Source organism: Lissotriton vulgaris, chromosome 2_1, assembly GCF_964263255.1.
Source record: "Lissotriton vulgaris chromosome 2_1, aLisVul1.2, whole genome shotgun sequence".
NCBI lineage: Eukaryota > Metazoa > Chordata > Amphibia > Caudata > Salamandridae > Lissotriton > Lissotriton vulgaris.
In genome coordinates this window covers 1,955,179,053-1,955,199,050 of record NC_141687.1, presented here as the reverse complement: position 1 = coordinate 1,955,199,050, position 19,998 = coordinate 1,955,179,053, and the positions used below count along the sequence as shown (strand labels likewise).

The following is a 19,998-nucleotide window of genomic DNA, read 5'->3' as shown; positions in this document are numbered from 1 at the left end:
AGAGGGGATGTCACCTCCTCCAGGCAGAATGTCTAATAATCTGCATATCAAGGCAGGAGACTTCGAAGCCTTATGCCATCTTTGATATGCGACCATGGTTTCCCCCAGAGAGGGGAAATGCCACCCCATGGTCCAGCCCAATTTGGCATTCAGACAGTTGGGGAAAATTAGCTAGTTAGGAGGCATGTTCACTATCGGACCAGTTCCACCCCTAAGGTGGGATACCCGATGTGATCACCAAAAGTAGAATCCCACCATCCTGGTTTTTAGTGGAATTGGGTTCACTGGGTCAGGGGTATGACCACTGTAGGAAATCAGGTTCTGCTTCTATGGTTACCCCCACTTTTTGCCTGGTGCTAAGCTCTATTTGACTTGTCTGACTGGAAGCCTTCTAATCAGGACTCCAGTCTATCTGCTTTCTCATAAGTTATGTTCAGTACATAGGTACACCCCAGATTGGATACTCGGGTACCCTTATGTCCCTAGTATATGCTACCCATGGCATAGTTACCCAAGATGTCCCCCTAGGCTGGAGCATGCATTATGCCACCCATGGGAGACCATTTGAAGTGAAACGACAAGCCTGTCATTGTAGCCTGTGTAAGCTGGTGCTTGCATCACTTATTTAGGATGTAGGTTTCCTATATCTAGGTCACTGCACTTTAAACCTATAAGTCACCCCTCTAGCAGGCCTTTACAATCCTGAAGGCAGGGTTCTTGATTCTAAGTGAGACGGTGCCCCTGCATGAACAGGACAACCCTAAAGCCTCGGAGTCCATTCTCTCGGGTTGTCAGTGAAGCAGCAATATACTATATAGAGGGGGCGCTGCGTAGTTACGCAATGACAATCTCAAAACTGTCTGCAACAAATCATATCATGTTTGATATCAAACATGTTCGAATCATACCCCCACACTGTAAAAGGTGTGAGAAGTAGGATTCCAAGCACGGGAAGAGCCCCTAGTTAGGCTCTGTGTTCCCAGTACCAGCCTTCTTGACCCAGACAGCACAAAATGGTAGCTGCCAACCAGAGACACAACTCTGCCCTCCTGTTTCTGAGCCAAGCTTGAGCAGGGGAAGGCAGAACAATAGGCATCCTGCACAGGGAGGTGTGACCCCCTCCCAGACAGGATTTAGTGTATTGGTGTAGGGTGGGTGCGATTACCTTTGCCACTCAGTCTGCATGTAGTACATTTGTATCCCAGTGCATAGTCCAGTTCAAACCAGTCCTGGGTGCCATTGGCTCCCACTCTGGTGCAAAACTGGACAAAGGACATGGGAGTAACCTCCCCCCTGTCCAGACCCACCTCTGGGAGGGTGCCCTTAATCGTCTCAACCCTTTTCCTAGGGTACGTAAGGGCTTACCTGGGTGTAGGTCCCTAGATTCGCCGTGGGACAAGATACAGATCAGACACCACCTCTTCTTCTACCGTCTGGGCACTCTGGACTTCGTTTGGGCGTGACATCGTCTCCCTTCCATTCTGCGCACCATACAGTAACCTTCTGAGGCCTGTGGGCGTCAAAGACACCTGAAGGAATCTCCTTTGGAGTGAAGGAGTCACTCCCCTGCATTTGCAGGCACCACAACTAAATCGACCGGTATGCTGATCCTGAGCTCCTCTGGACTCCCTAAGGTTCTGCAACGCAGGTGGTGGTTTTCCACAGCTCCCAAGGCCTGCCCTGCCCTCTCACCAAGTTTGAGGCCAGATCCTGAATCCCCTTTGGATTCTTGGACACGCTGTGCCTTCTTTGACTGGCCGGGTGCCACTATGGAAGTGCCAACAAGGGAATTTGTTTACAAAGACCTTGTATCAGTATAAACTCACTTAAAAGGTTAGTCCATCTGGATCTAACACCAATGTGTCAAAAGACAACTTAAACCAATGAACTCAATGAGCATGAAAAACACGGGAGATCCTATATCTTTGAGAGTACAAATTTGTTTATGTAAAGCAATAGTCAACAAGCATTTACAATGCAACGGTTTCGCCTTTGTAAAAGTTAAAGCTATTGGCATTGTAAATGACAAATTTTGTATTTATGTGTTGGTTTTGAAAACAGATACATAAATGGCATTGTCATTTACAATGCCAATAGCTTAATCGCTCACAAATGCGAGACCTATTGCATTTGCACACACACACACACAGAGCACAAACACACACACAGAAATGGGGGGGGGGCGTGGAGCAAAACCCAGGCCCACGTGATTGGTTCTTTCTGAAATGATAGTGATGAGCTAAAACGATAGCATGGAATGCACTGCTAGTGATTTAGAGTAATTCAAGCATTTCCACGTGTCACTTTTATTCTCTCCCAGGAATGTGCTGCCATCATTCTCACCTAAGATCCCATTACTTGTTAGACATGAGGGCTGATAATCGAAAAAACAGGTGTAAGAGCTCATATGTTGAGTAGTTCTTCTTTTTCAATATGCATTGCTGTGAGTGTATGCGTGTTTGTGCTCACATCAATAAAGAAGGGAGAATTTCGAATATATTTGTAAATTAATCCACCTGCTCTGGCCACTCCCCACTCCTCTACCATCCTGCATTGTTATGGTGGGCGAGAGGGTTTAGTATTTAACTGACAGGGGAAACCTTGGTCAGCAAACGCCATGAGAGTCAAAGTAGATGCAATGCCCCCATGACTCTCTAGCCGCACTCTGGGACAGCATACCTTTGCTTCGCCCACTCGGGTGACCTCCTAGACAGTGGTCATTAGTAACAATACTGTTTGCCAGAAATATCATGACCAAATTATCATTTATAAAGGAACTGTCCAGGCTACCTGACAAGAGGGTCAACTCCCCCCCTCCTCCCCCCTCCCCTCTGCAGCACTGGCCTTTAAGAGCCAACATAACTTTCCCAGAAGTACTCCTATAAGTGTCTGACTTTGCCCCAGCAAAATTAGCTTTTTGAAAATATATGGCATGTCAGCAATACTCCTGACTTCATAATGCAGAGCACATCCATGACAACTATGCCACCAGCCTAAACAAAGATTCTGTGTCTTGAGGTGTTTACAAAGAATCCAGAAGTTAGCCCCTACAACAGCTCCTGCACATAAACCTATAAGAGAACAAATTACAAAGGGAGCCACCTTCAAAACCCTGTTTATGCAACACAAAGCCATGAATAGAACAGCACCAACCTTCCATCAAAAGATCAACACACACTACCTGAAAAGATTACCTCGCTGTAGATTGACACCACAACTGGTTTTTCTGACTTACAAAAAGAAAACCATTGGTTGCACATCTTTCTCTGTGCAAGCAGCAAAACGATGGAGCTCATTCCCAGTGGATGAAGGGTGCGTTGAAGCTCACCTGACATTCAGGAAGGCAGAAAAGACCTGGTTCTTCCTCTCTGGAATCAACTGACTGAACAAGTCACGCCACAGAGCACCAGAATCAGAAATAAACTCATACAAGATCAACCAACCAAACCTTCCCCAACCACGTCCGGGTTATTTCAGAGGCACCACCACCAACATGCATCCTAAACAAGCGCCGCATTCACTCAAGCAAAGGTGCAACAAACAAACTAAAAACACATATTAGCCGGTTGCATAAACCCAACCTAATAGTCCGCGCACAGCCAATACTGTAAGCAGCTCGCTCTTCTAATTTCTACCAAACAAAACTAATCACTAAACAAAACACTAATCACTCCCCCCTAACAGTGAAACTGACTGAGGCAATACACAATTAACTACTAAACACCTTTCCCTAATAACACTGAGTCCCAGTGGAGTAGCATGCTGTCTGTCTGTTTGTGGTTGTGTTATAATATAAACAAAAGGCATTGTGATGTACCAGTAAACACAATTCATTCAACATGGGCTATAAAATAAGGGTACTGCAATGTACTAGAGAACAATGCACCCAGATTGTGGTATACTTCATACAAAGACAATGGGAATTGCTCTAAACACATTGCATTGCGATATACTAAATAACATTGTACAGTTTGATGTGGAGCAAAATAAATCAAGACTAGTCTGATGTACTACCATTCACAAGGCAACGTCATTGAGTAATACTAAGAATAAAGGGTATTGTGAGGACCTGCAGACTCAATGATGTACCTTGCTTGATACTGTAAGGAAAAAATCACAATGATGTACCAGCGTACACAATGCACCCTGATTCTGGTATCCAAGGGGCGAACTGAAGAGACTCGTGTGTGAGGGAAGACCGAGTGAGACACAAGACGGCGGGCAGAAAATCAGAGGGGGGTAGAGTAGGATTGAGGTAAAAAGCACCTGAGAGAGGTGTGAACCCCTAAAGAAGAGGAAAAACAAAAGAAGGGGCTAGGGCTGCAGAGTGTTCTCCTGCTATACGGGGGTGGGTGGGGAGGAATCCCGTGGGCGCACAGTTTAAACTGCATAGCTGTGTTTGTGCAGGGGGAGGGTGAAGTATGGAGTAAAGGGTGGGATGTCAGATCCATGTAATAGTGGAGAAGGGAGCGGGAAAACAGAGATCCAATAGGATAAGGGGTGAGAAGCATTGCTGGTGAGAAGTTATGGGAAACACAGAAGGGGTAGGGAAGTAAACAGTAATGCCCCGAGAGTGCAAGAGAGGTCGCTCACACAAGTGTGAGAAACAAAAGGAAAGCTAGAGATAATCCTGTGTGTGTGAGAAGGGCTGGGTGTAGTGAATCGTCCACAAACGAGAAGCAGAAAGGAGAGATTAAAGCGGAGAGAGAAACAGATGGTCGAGACGAGAGAGAACCCGAAGAGAGAGGAACTCTACACAGAAGGTAGAGGCTTAAGAGAGAGATTTCATTACAACATTGGAGGAGAGAGAAACAGGAGACAAGGTTACAGAAACAGAGGGGGGATCTGTAGGGGAGAGAGAAAGACGAGAGAAGCAGGAACGCGAAGCAGATTGTAGAGAACAGGTGACACCATGAGAGGGACTGGAGAGAAACACATGGAAAGTGCAACGTGTCAGGGGTGGCGAGGTAGAAACGCAAGAGTGTGTTACAGTGGGAACGAAACAAGGGAACCGCGAGGAGAGAGTGGAGTGACCGGAAGTGTTAATGTGAGGGTGGCGTAGACAAGGGACAAATACCCACAAGGCTAGAGGGAAGGCAGCTCCACCGGGCATCGGCCATGTTGCTCGGTCTCATACATACATACATGGAAATGTGTTGCATTGTTGAATAAGATGAGGCTTTCTTTTAGTCTGTAAATTAGCAACTCGCCCCACGCTTAGTAGTTCGTGCAAGCTTTCTGACCCTGTGCTTCCTTCTACTGCTGCTCATGATTAGCACCTTGGGATCGCCCGTGTGTTTTAGGACAACAGAGCAAGGCACCTCGAGAAAGTCGTTTTTGTGACCGTGAGTCTGCATAGCAGGGCAGATCTCCAGGACACACCGTCGATCCATGGATCAGCCTCAGCCTGAGTCAGGGAAAAAGATGAGTGAAGAAGAGGGAGCCCAACTCGGCAAGACAAGTGGGAGAGAGTAGCCTTACCTCCGGGCAGCACCAGTGATAGGCGCACCAGGCAGGAGGTTCGTCGGCAGGGTATGGCGGCAGCCAGTGAAACAAGAGCGTGGCGAGGGCTCCCCATTGGACGGCGCAAAGCATGTGGGGGATTTCCAGCCCGGGCAGACAGCGGGAGGAATTTTAATAAGCCTCTAACTCTTTACCCCCACAGTGAAATAAAGCGGACTGCGTGGAGAAATGCCAGAAGGCATGGTTCACAGAGAAAGCAGCAGACTTGACAAGGGAAAAAACAAGCACATGCAAAGCAATAGAGGGGGGGTGGGAACGGAGACGCGGACAGCGGGGGAGGGGGGGCTTGAGAAGGCAGGACAGCAAGACAGCCACAAGCCACGCAAAGACGGAAAACAAAGACGACAGACACGAAAACGCACAACAATACAAGGAGACAACTGAACACCAGAACACGGAGGCAAAGACGAAGACGGAAACGGAAAACAATGCTGCTTACCTGATCGCAAATAAAAAGTACTTCCTGGCAAATTAAATCTCGCAGCCCTACCCTGCAAAAGACGCGTCCAAAATGGCCAAAACATGCTGGAAAAAAAAACCCCCGCCCACCGCCGTATGACGTTCTAAAAGGGGCGGAATGAGAAAAATTCTCTGGAACGCCCACGAATCTGGTCAGAGAATAACGGACAGAGCTCTCTTCCAATGGCTAGCCTCCATTTATGGAGCTAGCCAATGGAAGAGAGAGGCGGGTGAAAGCCCGGTACTGAAACTCAAAAGATTTCGCCTGCGCGAACACTGCTGTGCAGTGGACGCCAGGCAAAACCTAAAAAGGAGTACATACATGTAAATTGAATCAGCAAAAGATTATGAAAGGAAATGAAATCTAATTATCCTATCGGTTCATGACCAACAACTATTCCAACAAAATGTGACACGACAAATCTCCTAATGAAAATATATGTCGCAAGAGAATACAATTTATGCGGAATAGCATGCAGAGTCGATGTTTCGGTCTTGTGGCTTCAATCCTTCAGACCATCTTCAGGACAATATTTGCTAAAAAAACACTCTTCTATAGATGGTCAAATGAGGCAAAAAAACATGCGGTGAATCAATGGTCACAACCGTCAAATTTGACACTGACGTCTAAAAGAGCGTGCAATTATTTAAGGTCCAGCACAAACGTTCGGGTCAAGCAGGGGCCCTGATTTTCGGACGTATGCTGGTCACCGCACAACGTCACTTCTTCTGAATTATTAAAAATATTCAACGCATGGAAGGTTGTATTCCTGCTTGACCTGAACGTGTCATATTTTGTTGGAATAGTTGTTGGTCATGAACTGTTAGGATAATTAGATTTCACTTCCTTTCATGATCTTTTGCTGATTCAATTTACATTTATGTACTTATTTTTGACTCTTGCTTTACATCTCCCGGCCTCCTTCCACAAGTCCCCCTGCTTCTCCGTCCTGCCTCGCCTTCAATAAACTCACCCAGGAGGATGCTATCAGGCTACTCATCCACTGCAAATCTGGTGCACCCTCTGACCCCGTCCCTGCCAAACTCATGGGAGAGCTGGCCCCCTCGTTAGCCTGCTCCTTCCTCTCCATCTGGAACGCCTCCCTGCACCATGGCTTTTTCCCTACCACTTGGAAGGAGGCCTTGGTGATCCCCATCCTAAAAAAGGCAGATGCTGATCCCACTGTTTTCGCCAACTACCGCCCCATTTCCCTTCTCTCCAAACCCGCAAAGGTCTTGGAAAAAGCCGTGCAGTTGCAACTCACGGAGTATTTGGAAAGCAACTCCCTACTGCACGACTCACAATCTGGCTTTCGGGCGGGATACAGCACAGAGACGGCTTTGCTGGAAGTATCGGAAACTATTCGGGAATGCGTGGACAGGGACGAGGAGGCCATGCTAGTCCTCCTCGACCTGTCCGCTGCATTTGATACGGTCTCCCACCCCATTCTCCTTGACCGACTCAAACAGATTGGCATTGGCGGCACTGCCTTTAGCTGGATCGAGTCCTTCCTTTCAGGAAGAAGTCAGAGGGTATTGTTGCGGCCTTTTAAATCGGAGGAAAAACCCCTGTATTGCGGTGTGCCACAGGGCTCTGCCCTCAGCCCTCTGTTTTTTAACATCTATCTTGCCCCACTGGCCGGCGTTGTGGAGTCCTACGGAGTCAGGGTGGTCTCCTATGCTGATGATACCCAGCTAGTGTTTTCCTTCAGAGACCACTCTGACTCCGCGTTCACCAACTTCCGCCTGTGCCTCAACAACATCAGTGGCTGGATGTCTGAAAACCATCTTAGACTCAATGCAGACAAGACAGAGGTGCTGTTTTTTAACCAGAAAAATTCCATCCCCTCCTCCTGGTGGTGGCCCACGGCACTTGATCCCGCTCCCTCCCCCGTCCACTCGGCCCGTAACCTGGGTTTCCAGTTTGACGACTCCCTTTCATGTAAAACTCAGGTCAATAAAGTGACCTCTGCCTGCTTCCTGAAGTTGCGCATGATCAAAAAGATACTCCCCTATCTCCCTCTGGATTCCCGCCGTACAGTTACCCATGCCCTCATCACGTCCCACCTGGACTATGCTAATAGCCTTTATGCTGGTGCCCCCCAATACCTGATTGACCGGCTTCAGATTGTTCAGAACGCGGCGGCCAGACTGATTGGCAATATTCCCTACCGTCAATCAGTATCCGCATATCGTAAGGAACTGCACTGGCTACCAGTGGCCAGCCGTATCCAGTTCAAGATCCTTACCCTGACCTACCGAGCCATCAACGACCGCGGACCAAACTACCTGAAAAAACGTGTCTCAATATCCCGTTCCATCAGATCTTTGAGATCCAATTACCTCCGCCTTCTGATCTCTCCCCGTTTCAGACTCTCCAGAATGGGTGGCAGAGGGTTCAGTGTTATTGCGGCAAAACTGTGGAACGCTCTGCCAGTCGATCTTAGATTCTGTCCCTCCGAATCCATCTTCCGGGCCAGACTCAAAACTTGGCTCTTCTCTGGACTCTGATCTACTCGCTGTTTTCCCTTCTTGCTCCCCTCCTCTCCTTTGGAGGTTCAGGTTCTAGCGCCGGGACACCCCTTCGGGGGTAGCTGTGCGCTCTACAAACTACATAAAATAAATAAAAAATAAAATAAATACATCAACAAATTTGTACTCTCAAAGAATTAAGATCTCCCGTGTTTTTCATGCTCATTGAATTCATTGGTTTAAGTTGACCTTTGACACATTGGTCTTAGATCCAGATGGACTAACCTTTTTAGTGAGTTTATACTGATACAAGTTCTTTGTAAACAAATTCCCTTGTTGACACCTATTACCTGTTATTGTATTGCCCAAGCCTCCAAGGGTTTATTGGGTTTCCCAGTTGATTTACTATGGAAGCGCAACACTGTCTTAGTGAGAATCCGCAAACCAGTAAATATTAACATGAGGATCCACATCCTGATTTGAGCCTGATGCTTCCGTGCGATCTTCAACTTGCGTTACCGAGTTTTTCTGATGGGATTTATCTCCATCCAGCCCCTGAACAGGTTGCTTTGCGGCTCTACCTGGTCACCCCTGAGCAACATAGACTCTGTCCCCTCTGCTTGCACGTACCTTCCATCTAGAATCCACCTTCGGTTTCCACCGGACACTTTCTCCTTTGTCAGCAGCGGCACTTTCCTGAAGTCCTCCATTGGGTTTGACAGCTGTTTCCTACACCACTTCACACCTATGCACTGGCTTCCCTGGTGCAGGCAATGTGGGTTCTAGGGTGTCCACGGGTGGGGTGGCTCTCCAAACTTCTGTCTTCCATGGGATTTATTTAGGGTCCACTGGGAAGGGTCCTTAACCTTTAAAAATCCAACCGCGACTTACCCATAGAGTTGTACAGAGCACGCAGTCATGTTCCCACACTGCACATGCTTCCTGTGGGGTTCCTAGTCACTCACCTTGGGTGGTTCCTTGGGTCCCCAGCACTTCTACATCCTCTCGACATTGTCTTGGCCCACGTTGTGGTTCTTGTACCACTTACTTAGTGTATGGTTTGGCGCCCCCAGGGCCACTATGTATTCCGTGCTATTTACTGTATTTCTATGCAAAGTATTGTGTGCATTGTGTTTATCTCCATGTAGGAGATATCTAAACGTGTTAGAGAGTATTTTATAATAAATATATATTTTTCTAAATATCTTGTGTGATTCTTTTTCACTTAATCTATAGTATAAGATTGCATTCTGGTAAAACAAGCTGCTTTACACTCCCTCTGGACTAAGCTGCTCTCTACAGCTACCACTTGGAGAGCTTTCTAAAGTTGTCTAAGACCTCTTAAATCACAATACGGGTAGTCTGGACTGGTGCAAGGTGCCAACTTACAATAGTGGACATCATATACCAGGCTATCTTCTCACAGCAACTTGCCACAGAAAGTGGTCATATAGGGGGTGTAATCACCATAAAGGGGATTAGCCCATTTGCTACCACTGGTCCCTCCCCTTATCAGCCCTAAATTGAGTATTTAGGTAGCACTCTTGGTGCCAGTAACTCATATTCAACTGATCCAGAAGAAAAGGACAATGAAGAGCTGTGAAAACAAAAACTGATGGCTTGCTGTGGTCTTTTCACCGCCAAACCCTACCTGCCTGCATCAGTCTCGACAAACGTGAAGAAACCAATTGTTCCTGCAGATGAGCCTCTACCAAGGACCCCTTCAGACAGCCAGCCCTTTGCAAATAGCCAGCAATCTCCGTTAGAGTAGAGTAACTAGTCCTCTGCAGTCCGCAGGCATCAAAACAGCAGAGTCCGGTTTACCCTGCTGCCGCTCCCTGGTCTTACCGACAAAATAGCCAACCAGGGAGAGGTCACCTTGCTCTTGAAGGTCAGATCTGTCTCCCCTCCAAGTGAGACAATACCATGACTAACTGGAGCTGCACAGTACCAATACTCTGGTAGCAGACCCCTTGCAGCAACTAAAGCCTGGTTCAGTCCAATCTGGACTCTGAGACCGAACAGCTCTCCAGGGATGTCCGCACTGCAGAGACCCACTTCCAGAGTGGCCCAGATGCCATCATTTTTGCACCCGCAATAACGCCAGGAACTGCGACACAGTAGGCCAGCTGAAGTAACCCCTCTGCACTTGAGTGCCCTGCCCTGGATTCTCAAGAATCAACTGTGCTGCCTTAGTATCAGAACCCTTTTAAACCGAGCCCCCGTTTGGAGCTACCGGACCAGTCCCTACGTCCTCCCAAGCAGCCTGTTTTTATGTCCCGTCCCCCCCCCCCCCTTCACTGTAGAATGCAACGCTAACAACCAAACCAGCACCTCTGAACCCTGACGTCCTGGGGGCAGGTGAACTCGAACTTCTGGTGGTACTTTGGAACATACCCTCTGACCACCTTAAGTCCTGAAGGAGACCCCGGAAACCTACTGTAAGTACCTGTATGCCGTACGTCTTTTTTTCTCCCGTAGGAAAGCATTATCGTAAAGGTGCATATTTAAGTGTTCATTTAACCTACCTGTTAAATTTGTTATTTTAAAAAGTACTTGCTTAAAAAGTTCTTGGTATCAAAATGTATATACAAATAAAGTATTTTTCTAAATTGGTCTCTAATTTATTCTTTGAGTCACGATTATTCCCTCTGTGAGAACAACAAATGCTTAGCACTACCCTCTGATAAGACTAAACTGCTCACCCATGCTATCACAAAAGAGAGCACTTAGTGTTATAATAAGTGTTGCCTGGACACTTTGCACAGTGCATCTCAATTTGGTGCACTTTATACAGAATTGGCTTCCTACACAAAGGTAGATGGGTCTCTCTAATCCCAATTCTAGACCCCAGTTTATAAAGATTCAAGATGCTCCTGAAGACTTGGAATTCGGTCTCCTAAAACTACCAGAGAACATAATGGCTGTGCTTAGAGAAGCGAGAAAGCCAACAACTAGGAAGTGGCACATAACAACTTGGATGAGATACTCTTATGGTGTCTTAAAAAGGATTTATTAACGAAAACCACGGATGCAACGTTGCTAAAATATCTAACACCTAATAATCTGGAAATTAACATATGCATCTCTAAAAGTACACTTGGCAGCAATCGTGGCCGACACAAGATGTCACATAGGAAGAAACGTCTTTACAGCTCTGGTGATAAAGCGTTTGTTAGAAGAGGCAAAGAAAATGTCACCACCAAAGAAAATACCTGCGCCCACATGAAATCTAAATGTAGTACTTACTCTATTAATGAAGGTGCCCTTTGAGCCTTTACAGAGGGCTACATTAAAGATGGTGATGCTAGGACAGAATTTCTTGTGGCCATATCATCTCATCACAGGACGAGTGAAATACAAGCACTCGAAATTCAAGGACCATTTTTACCGGTTTGCAAGAACAGTAGCTTCATGAGAGCAGATCTACAGAACTTACCTAAAATAGTGTCACACTTCCACATAAATCAAACAATACTAGTTCCATGTTTTTTCCAACCACCAAAAAATGAAGCAGAAAGTTTTACACATGCTAGACGCAAAGCACACTATTATGAACTTTATTGAAAAGACAAAGACATACGAGACACTAAACTACATATTTGTCTTATTTGCAAACAACAATATGACAAAACCTGTAACTGAGGGCACAGTTGCCAGATGGATCACACAAGCAAATTCATCTGTGCCACACAAATGCAGGGGGGAAACAAACTCAACTTCGAGGGCACATTGGACAAAGAAAAAAGGAGCAATTTCTAGCATATATACCTTTTCATGATATATGTATGGCAGAAATGTGGTTATCAATACACGTGTTCACAAAACACTACTGAACAGACGTTCAAGTGAACAAGGAAGCTCAAGTGGGACATTACGTCTTAAAACACCTATTTACAAATGTAAGCTCATCTTCAACCCAACCACCAGAAAACTTACAAATCTCTACGAAATCTGTACCACATGTGAATCCAGAAAGTAGTAGGGGTAGTTTTGCAGCTGAAGAATTTTCTGGATTCACAAGGTACCCACCTCCACCAAGAAAATGGAAGGAAACAACAGAAAAAAAAGAATCTGAAGATAGAGACCAAAAGTGTAAACGTCCCCAGGAGGGTGTACAACGTCACAAGAATCACCAAATGGGGGATGTGTCGACACTCAACAACAACAAAAAACAAAACTAGAAGAACGACTACCAAAAAGTGGAGAATTCTGGACACAACCACTAGAAGGCATAATAACGCACAGCATGTGAGTCCAGTAAATTCGTACAGTGGCAAAACTACACACACAGGTGAGCCTGTTCCAGAGGGAGAATGGCAACCATTCTTAAAACTTACTCCCTAGAGAACTTTGGTGAGGTCGTTGTGCATGGATTTCAGAAATGTGTTGAGGGTTGGAAGAGGGGTAAGAGACTTGTTTCAGAAGTGTAGTGCTCTTTATTTTCTACTTGTATTGCATGTGGTGGTTATGGAGGTGCTGTGACTTCCATCGTACTGTTTACTAACATTCTGTGACCCCTCTACAAACCAGAGATGCAAGCACAATTTTCTAGCTCCGTTAATAAATATGCTCTCTACTATGTAATCTTTATGGCCTAGCATTCATTGTTTTTTAGGCAACAATTAGTGTTGTACATTTAGACCACTAGAGGGCAGCATTAGTTCATTCTTGACGTGCAATTACTCTAAAATATTCAGCCTTCAGAAAGCACTGAAATGTGGATATCCTTAATACTATGTTTCAAACAAGGTAGGCATTACTTTGTAATGGCTAATAGTATTCCTTCTAGTGATATTTTGTATAATACTGTGAAAATGGATTTGTGTTGTGACCTACAAAAAGACGTATCTGATTATGGTATTTTTAAGTATATGGACTACACCCATATACTTAAATACACAACAGATAAACGTGTACAATTATTTTAGTGTAAAGTTCCCTACAGAGAAATTCCTTTTAATTAATATAGATGTTGATAAAATTGTGTACTGCCAGGTGTGATGAGGGAACCTTCATCAAGGCCATCATAATCCACAAATGTTTGTCACAATACTTAAAAAGTGTTTTGAAAATGAAATTGAATCAATATAAGTGGTTAAAAATTGCTAAAGTGTGTGTGTGTGTGTGTGTGTAATTTTATAATGCAAAAAAGAATGCATTTATTTCTAGAATATGTTTTCTTGGAAATAAAGTATAAAAGTCATTGCTTCTGTTTCAGTTGTTGACTTCAAGAAGAATTCCAGTGGTTTCGGCGGAAGGCTTGTACGCTCTGTAAAAAATCATGATCAAGAGTGGAGGCTACTGCAAGCCCAACAAAAGGTCAGGGAACTTGCTATCAATATTCGCATGAAAGAAGAGCTGATCAGGGAGCTTATTAAAACAGGTAGGAAGATGACATGGAAGTGTTCAACTAAAATAATTCAGTGTATCAGCTGTTGGATTTGGAATGTACCTTGTTGCAATTTTCTGCTGGAGCTGTGTGACCTAAACTACCATAATGCATCAAATGCTAAGGCTAATCTTGTCTAATCTTTACTGGTCCAAACAATGAACATTCTTTTTGTGGCTCGTGTCTCATATATTACATAGCTTCAATTGTTGGGAAAACATCATGAATAATAATGGTCTGTCTCGACTGTGCATACACATAGCCTTTGCCATGTTTTGCGCACATGTTTCTGTGTGATACTGCTTGATTAGTTTACGAGCAGTACTCGACCTTGAGGACAAATTTAACATTCACCCTTTTATTAGAAACCAATAATTTTCAACTTTTCTGAGGTATGGATGGATAACATGAATTCTGACTGATTTTACATTGAAAGCAGTTTGTGTGGCAGTAGATATAGTTTTTGAACTATAATGCATCGAATTTCATTGTGTCGTTTTAGGAAGGGATGCTCAAGCTATGAACAAACAATACAGTCTGAAAATTTCAGATCTTGAATGCGAGACTGAGCAGGTACGGCAAGAGCTAATTGAGTGTCAGGGACAGTTGCAAGAGCTTGAAGGAAAGGACACTACAGACCCTACAGAGAAATGCAAAGTCCAAGAATACCGCCAGAAAATAGCTGCAGCTCACAGTAAAGTACAGGTTTGTACCATGCCTTCCAGGAAGCACTGAGTTTGGTATTAGAAGATTGTATGTGGCAAACTATGCCGCTGCCCCTCTTCCATATTCTTCAGGTGATTTTGTTACTTCGTACAGTGGTTTATATCTAGTGTAAGCTTCAGCCAAACAAAGTTCCAAAAGTTTCGGCCTCCCTCTTTAAGTTTATTTTTCACCACGTGGAATTAGTGTCTTGTCTATTCCCAGCTCATTTCTGGTTAACTCTGCAGGTCTTGAAGGAGAAAAAGCAAGCCACAATGAAGTTGGTGTCCCTGTCGGCTCAGAGTGAGAAGCGAATACAGGAGCTAGAGCATAATGTGCTGTTGATGAAACAGCAGCAAGAACGGCTGCAGAAGAAATTGAAAGTAGAGGCAGATCAGAAACGCCGGCTAGAAAATGAAATGCAGAAGAGCAGTCACAGAGTGGTGGTAAGAATTTGAGATTGGAATTCATTCATTGTCAGTGGTAGGCTCTTGTCTGATTACATTATTTGCAAGGCCCTCTGAATTGATAAAAGATCTAGACCAGATACCAGCATTTAGCAAATGTAATATTAGATGGTTGAACCCCCCATGCAAGTGCGTTAAGATTGGTATAGTACTCTAGAATTAAATCTTTATCTTTACAGATTACTGGAGGGGAGTTTCATATTCTAGTCTTTTAATCATCACTATTTTTAATGGATGAGAGTTTCTAATAAAACTTACTGTCCGCCCTTCTCTAACCTTCATTATTTTCAACAGAAACATGTTAAACTGCCTATATTTTGGCTTAATCTCTTTTAATGGTTTCATATTTCATGCATATATTCAAACTGTATATCTTAAAAATACATCTTGATGGACTTCAAATCTGGTGTTCGCAATAGAAGCCTACCTACAGATATGCATGGTAGAAAATGAATAATGCTCATGTGTTTGTAATGGTAAGTGAATGCTTCAGTGTACTGTGAAAAAATTGACGGAACAAAACATTATCTTGGTGGTAATGACCTGTAAGTGAAAACATGAATCCCATTTTGGTTCAAATGTGTTTTTCCAGTGTGAATAATTTCTGGATTCACTGGAAATACATAAAGTTGAGTCTCTTTATACGCAGGTTGTGCCTTCTCTAAATCAGCCACTTTTGATTTCTAGGAGCTGGAACGGAAGCATGACCAACAGCAAAAGATCCTGAGGATCAAAACTGAGGAGATTGCTGCATTCCAGAGGAAAAGAAGAAGTGGCAGTAATGGCTCTGTCATAAGCCTAGAACAGCAGCAGGTAAGACCACCTCGGGTAGACCCGAGGTATGATCTCTGTTGCCAGTAAGTTGCAAAATTTACTGTTGTGATCAACTTTTTGGGCATTTTTCGCCAGAGTTCTTCCATTAGTCTAGGTAGACACTTCATACCAATGTGTAGCTAAACTATAACCTTTAATAAAAACCTAGCAATTCTGAGGAATCCACAACGTTTCCTCCTCTGCATATTTGAATTCTTGCCACTTTACGCCCCGTTCATGCTTTATTTGTTTAGGTCTGTGTTTAGACAGCACAGCTATTCAATAGGCCTATTGCTAATAATTTTTTAGCCTTTGGGTGGAGACCTTCAGTTCTCTCTTGGCTCTACCCACTGGAGTATTGATCTCTTACCTAATACTATTAGCTGTTTGGGTATTTCTGTTTGCCTCCACATCATTGCTACTTTAAACTGCTTGAGGGACTACTTCACAACTATAGCCTGCTCTGTACACTTCGGCTGGCTCCCTCTCGAGGTTCTTACTCTAACGCTTCATGCGTCAGCACATTAAAAATAGACTGGTTAGATTTGCAATACTTGTTAATATTGGATATCCTTTTTGTTTTGTTGATATTTTTACTGCTAGCAAGTTTTGTAATATATGCTGCAACTAATTTAACAGTAAGGCTTTTTTCATCTCCTTTGTGTTGAGGCTTCTACCTCAAAAGCCAAGTATCCCTCAATTTTTAATTTTTGTCAAGTACCATGTCTATGTCCTTAGAAGTTGACACCAGAAGGGATGGGATTCATTTTTGTGCACATTAAATATGAATGATATTTATTTTTGAATTAAGAACTTCAGGTGCAAGAAGTGAAATGAAATCAGCAACAATTATCAGCTTCCAAGGTTGTTGGTGGAAGAGGTATGGGTTGGCTGGCTTCGTATATACACTTCTGGGGGTGACATTGCATAATTGCAAGACTGCTTTACGGTGCCATTACCTCAGGACTTAGAATTCTACATGGTTTGAAAACTCTTTGAGAGCTATATATAATATGATATATATATATATATATATATATGTGTTTATGTATATGTATGTATATGTCCACAAACAAAAGGTTACCCTTGAGGAAGAGCCGCCAGGTAGGTCGTGATTGCACTTTCTTTATTGGGATATTGCAGTGCATTCTAACAAGCAACCTGCTTTAAAATAGAGGAAAACCTCAGCCCGACGCGTTTCGAGTGTCCTTTTCATCATTGGCATACAGTGTAGCAATGAGTCCGGGCACGACCTACCAGGCGGCTCTTCCTCAAGGGTAACCTTTTGTTTGTGGGTATATGTATATATGTGTGTGTTTGATGGCATGTGTGGTTTAGCATAAGTCCGCCATCTAGTGTTGGACTCGGAAGTGTGCAATTTTTTTTTCTTTGAAGAATTGTTTTGAGTCACAAGTTAGTGACTTGTCCTTTTGCTTGTATTTTTGTAGTGCACATTGTAGGAAAGTGAGTTTCTTTTGCAGTAACCCCCCACCCCACACACTTTTTGCCTGACCACTGATGCACTTTTACTTGGTGTGCCCTGGATCCCTGGCAATTAACTTGCCAAGGCCTGTGTTCTTTCCCCAAAACTAAACCCAATTGGCCTTTCTGGCCACAAGTCAGCCCCTGGTAAATGGTACCACAGGTACCCAGGACACTGACCAGAGAAGCGCTTTAAGGGCTGCAGCACTTATTGTACCACCCTTAGAGGTCCTGTACCACTACACTCACACACTGCATTTGCAGGCTGCATGTTTTGGTGCAGAACAAAGTGAAGAGTCGACATGGCACACATCCCTCGGCACGCAAAAGAGCGAGTCCCTTCTTGGTGACACATCCCTGTTTGCCATGCCTACAACCCACTGGCATAGATCAGTCACCCCTCTAGTTGGGTGCACTATACCAGTGATGAGAGTACAGGTGCATGAGCCATTCTTAGACATTGTAAGTGTAGTGCTGCCATTAAGAGTATTTGGTGCTGGGAATTGGTCATTACGAGCTCCACAGCACCATAATGGCACCGTAATGGCTACAATAAGAACTGGGAAACTTTGGTATCAAACTTCTCAGCACATTAAGCTCACACTGTCCATGCTGGACTCTGATTTGGAGCTCACAATAGACCTCCACGCCGAAGTACTGCCGCAGAGACAAGGTGATGCGAGTACGAAGACCCCTTGCCTCTTCAAACTCCCAGAAAGCACAAGGCTTTGGCAACACGTCTGCCTTCAGATCAAGGTCTGTACCGATATGACGTGCCCCACCTCCAGACCCAGCTCCGAAATACCCAGTCAGGCCTTCCGGCTTAGTAGCCAGTCAGCAAAAGTCCTCATTGGAACCAAAGCCCTCTGGTTCCAAACCCAAATCCCGCTCACATCCTCCATGCCAAAAGCCAAGCAACCTTCGTAGCCTAAATCTTCTGTACCGACAAGCCAGCCCACACCGGCACCGAAAACACCGGCACTGGAAATGTTGGCACCTAAATGGAAATGTGTCCCTTCGGATCCGAATTTAAACATTGTCCCACCAAAAACGGATCCCAAGCAAAAAAGACTATATATTAACACTGAGACTCGTCATATTCATACAAAGCTGCCTCAGAAACATAAGCTTCCTGATGAGGACACTCCCTACAAAATCCCTTTAAAGAGAAAATCTGTTACTACCAGTCCTTTTCATCTACCACCATCATCCACTCCACCGGCAAATCATTTGGAAACACACCTCAGGATTCACCATAATATCACCATGATGACGACGACTATGACGATGATACTGATGATGGAGGTACACATTTTCCACTAGATCCTTGGACAGATTATACAATAGATCCTCCAGCAGATAATTACCCAACCAAGCCTTCTCTTCCAGATGACAATGTATCCCACCAGAAAAATATTGTGAGAGCTGCACAATATCATGGAGTGGCACTGCACAAAGAATCATTAGAAGAAGATTTTTGTTTGAGACTTTAGGATCCACATATTGGTCATCACAAACACTTCCTATGCTTAAGGGCATGATGAGACACACTGATGAAATTTTTAAGGACCCAGTAAGAGCTCGCATCTTGAGTCCTAGAGTTGACAAAAAGTATAAGGCCTCCCCAACAGACCCAGTATTTATCAAGGGCCAGTTGCCATTAGGTTCACTGGTAGTGTTTAATGTACATAATCGAGCTAATTCCCAAACATCAGGGAATGCTCCTCCGTCAGATAAGGAATCTAAGTTAATAGATGCTTCTGGTAAGCGCATAGCTACACAGGCTGCAAACCAATGGCGCATTGCTAATACACAGGGCCTTTTAGCCAGGTACAACAGGGCACACTGGGATGAAATGGGGCAATTGCTTCAATATCTCCCAGATTAGCATTAAGCTAAAGCACAGGATTTAGTAAATGAGGGTAAGCTAATTTCAAATTCCTCGATAAGGTGTGCCCTAGATGCTGCTGATACTGCGGCTTGAGAGTTCAACACTACGATTTTGCTTAGACGGCATGCTTGGGTAAGGATCTCTGGGTTTAAGCCCGAGGTCCAACAATCCATTCTTAACACACCATTTGAGAAAGAAATTCTTTTGGTCCTGACGTAGATCAGGCTTTAGAAAAATGGAAAAAGGCCACTGAAGTGGCCAAGTCCATGGGCGCGCTCCAGTCTCCATCAAACAGAAGCTCCTTTCGTCATTCCTTTTACAGAAGGAGTTCTAAAACCACATCCTCAGACTAGAATACCTCAATCTACAAAGGTAATAACCAGTCCTCTCCCTCAAGAGGCTTTTTTCGACTAGGTGTTATAGGGAACAACTTTAAAGGTAGGGGTAAGGGCAACACACCTCGTAGCTCCCCTTCCCCTAATAAGCAGTGCCTTGCCCATGATTCCCCCCGACTATACCTCACCTGTCAGGGGAAGACTTCACAAATTTATCCCCATTTGGCAATCTATAATAACAGACTAATGGGTGTTTGGAATTATCCAACATGGATATTGCCTGGAGTTTATCAGCAATCCTCCAAACATTCCGCCTCAATCTCACAAACAGAAAACCTACCATTGCACAAACAGGAATTGCAATCTCTCTCACTGGAAGGAGCTAGAGAGCTGGTTCCAACACAGAACCAGGGCTCAGGGGTTTACTCTCTGTATTTTCTCATTCCCAAAAAGGACGGTTCC

At 44.4% G+C, this 19,998-nt stretch overlaps 1 protein-coding gene across 1 annotated transcript in view; it reads left to right on the top strand.

The window, feature by feature from the left end:
* The window catches only part of KIF7 (kinesin family member 7), a 262,334-nt gene that overhangs the window by 118,712 nt on the left and 123,624 nt on the right, over positions 1-19,998 (top strand). Inside the window, exons 9-12 of the mRNA XM_086958140.1 lie at positions 13,676-13,840; positions 14,349-14,551; positions 14,797-14,994; positions 15,703-15,828. Coding sequence (XP_086814266.1) covers positions 13,676-13,840; positions 14,349-14,551; positions 14,797-14,994; positions 15,703-15,828 — 692 coding nt within the window. The remainder of the gene's footprint in view (positions 1-13,675; positions 13,841-14,348; positions 14,552-14,796; positions 14,995-15,702; positions 15,829-19,998) is intronic.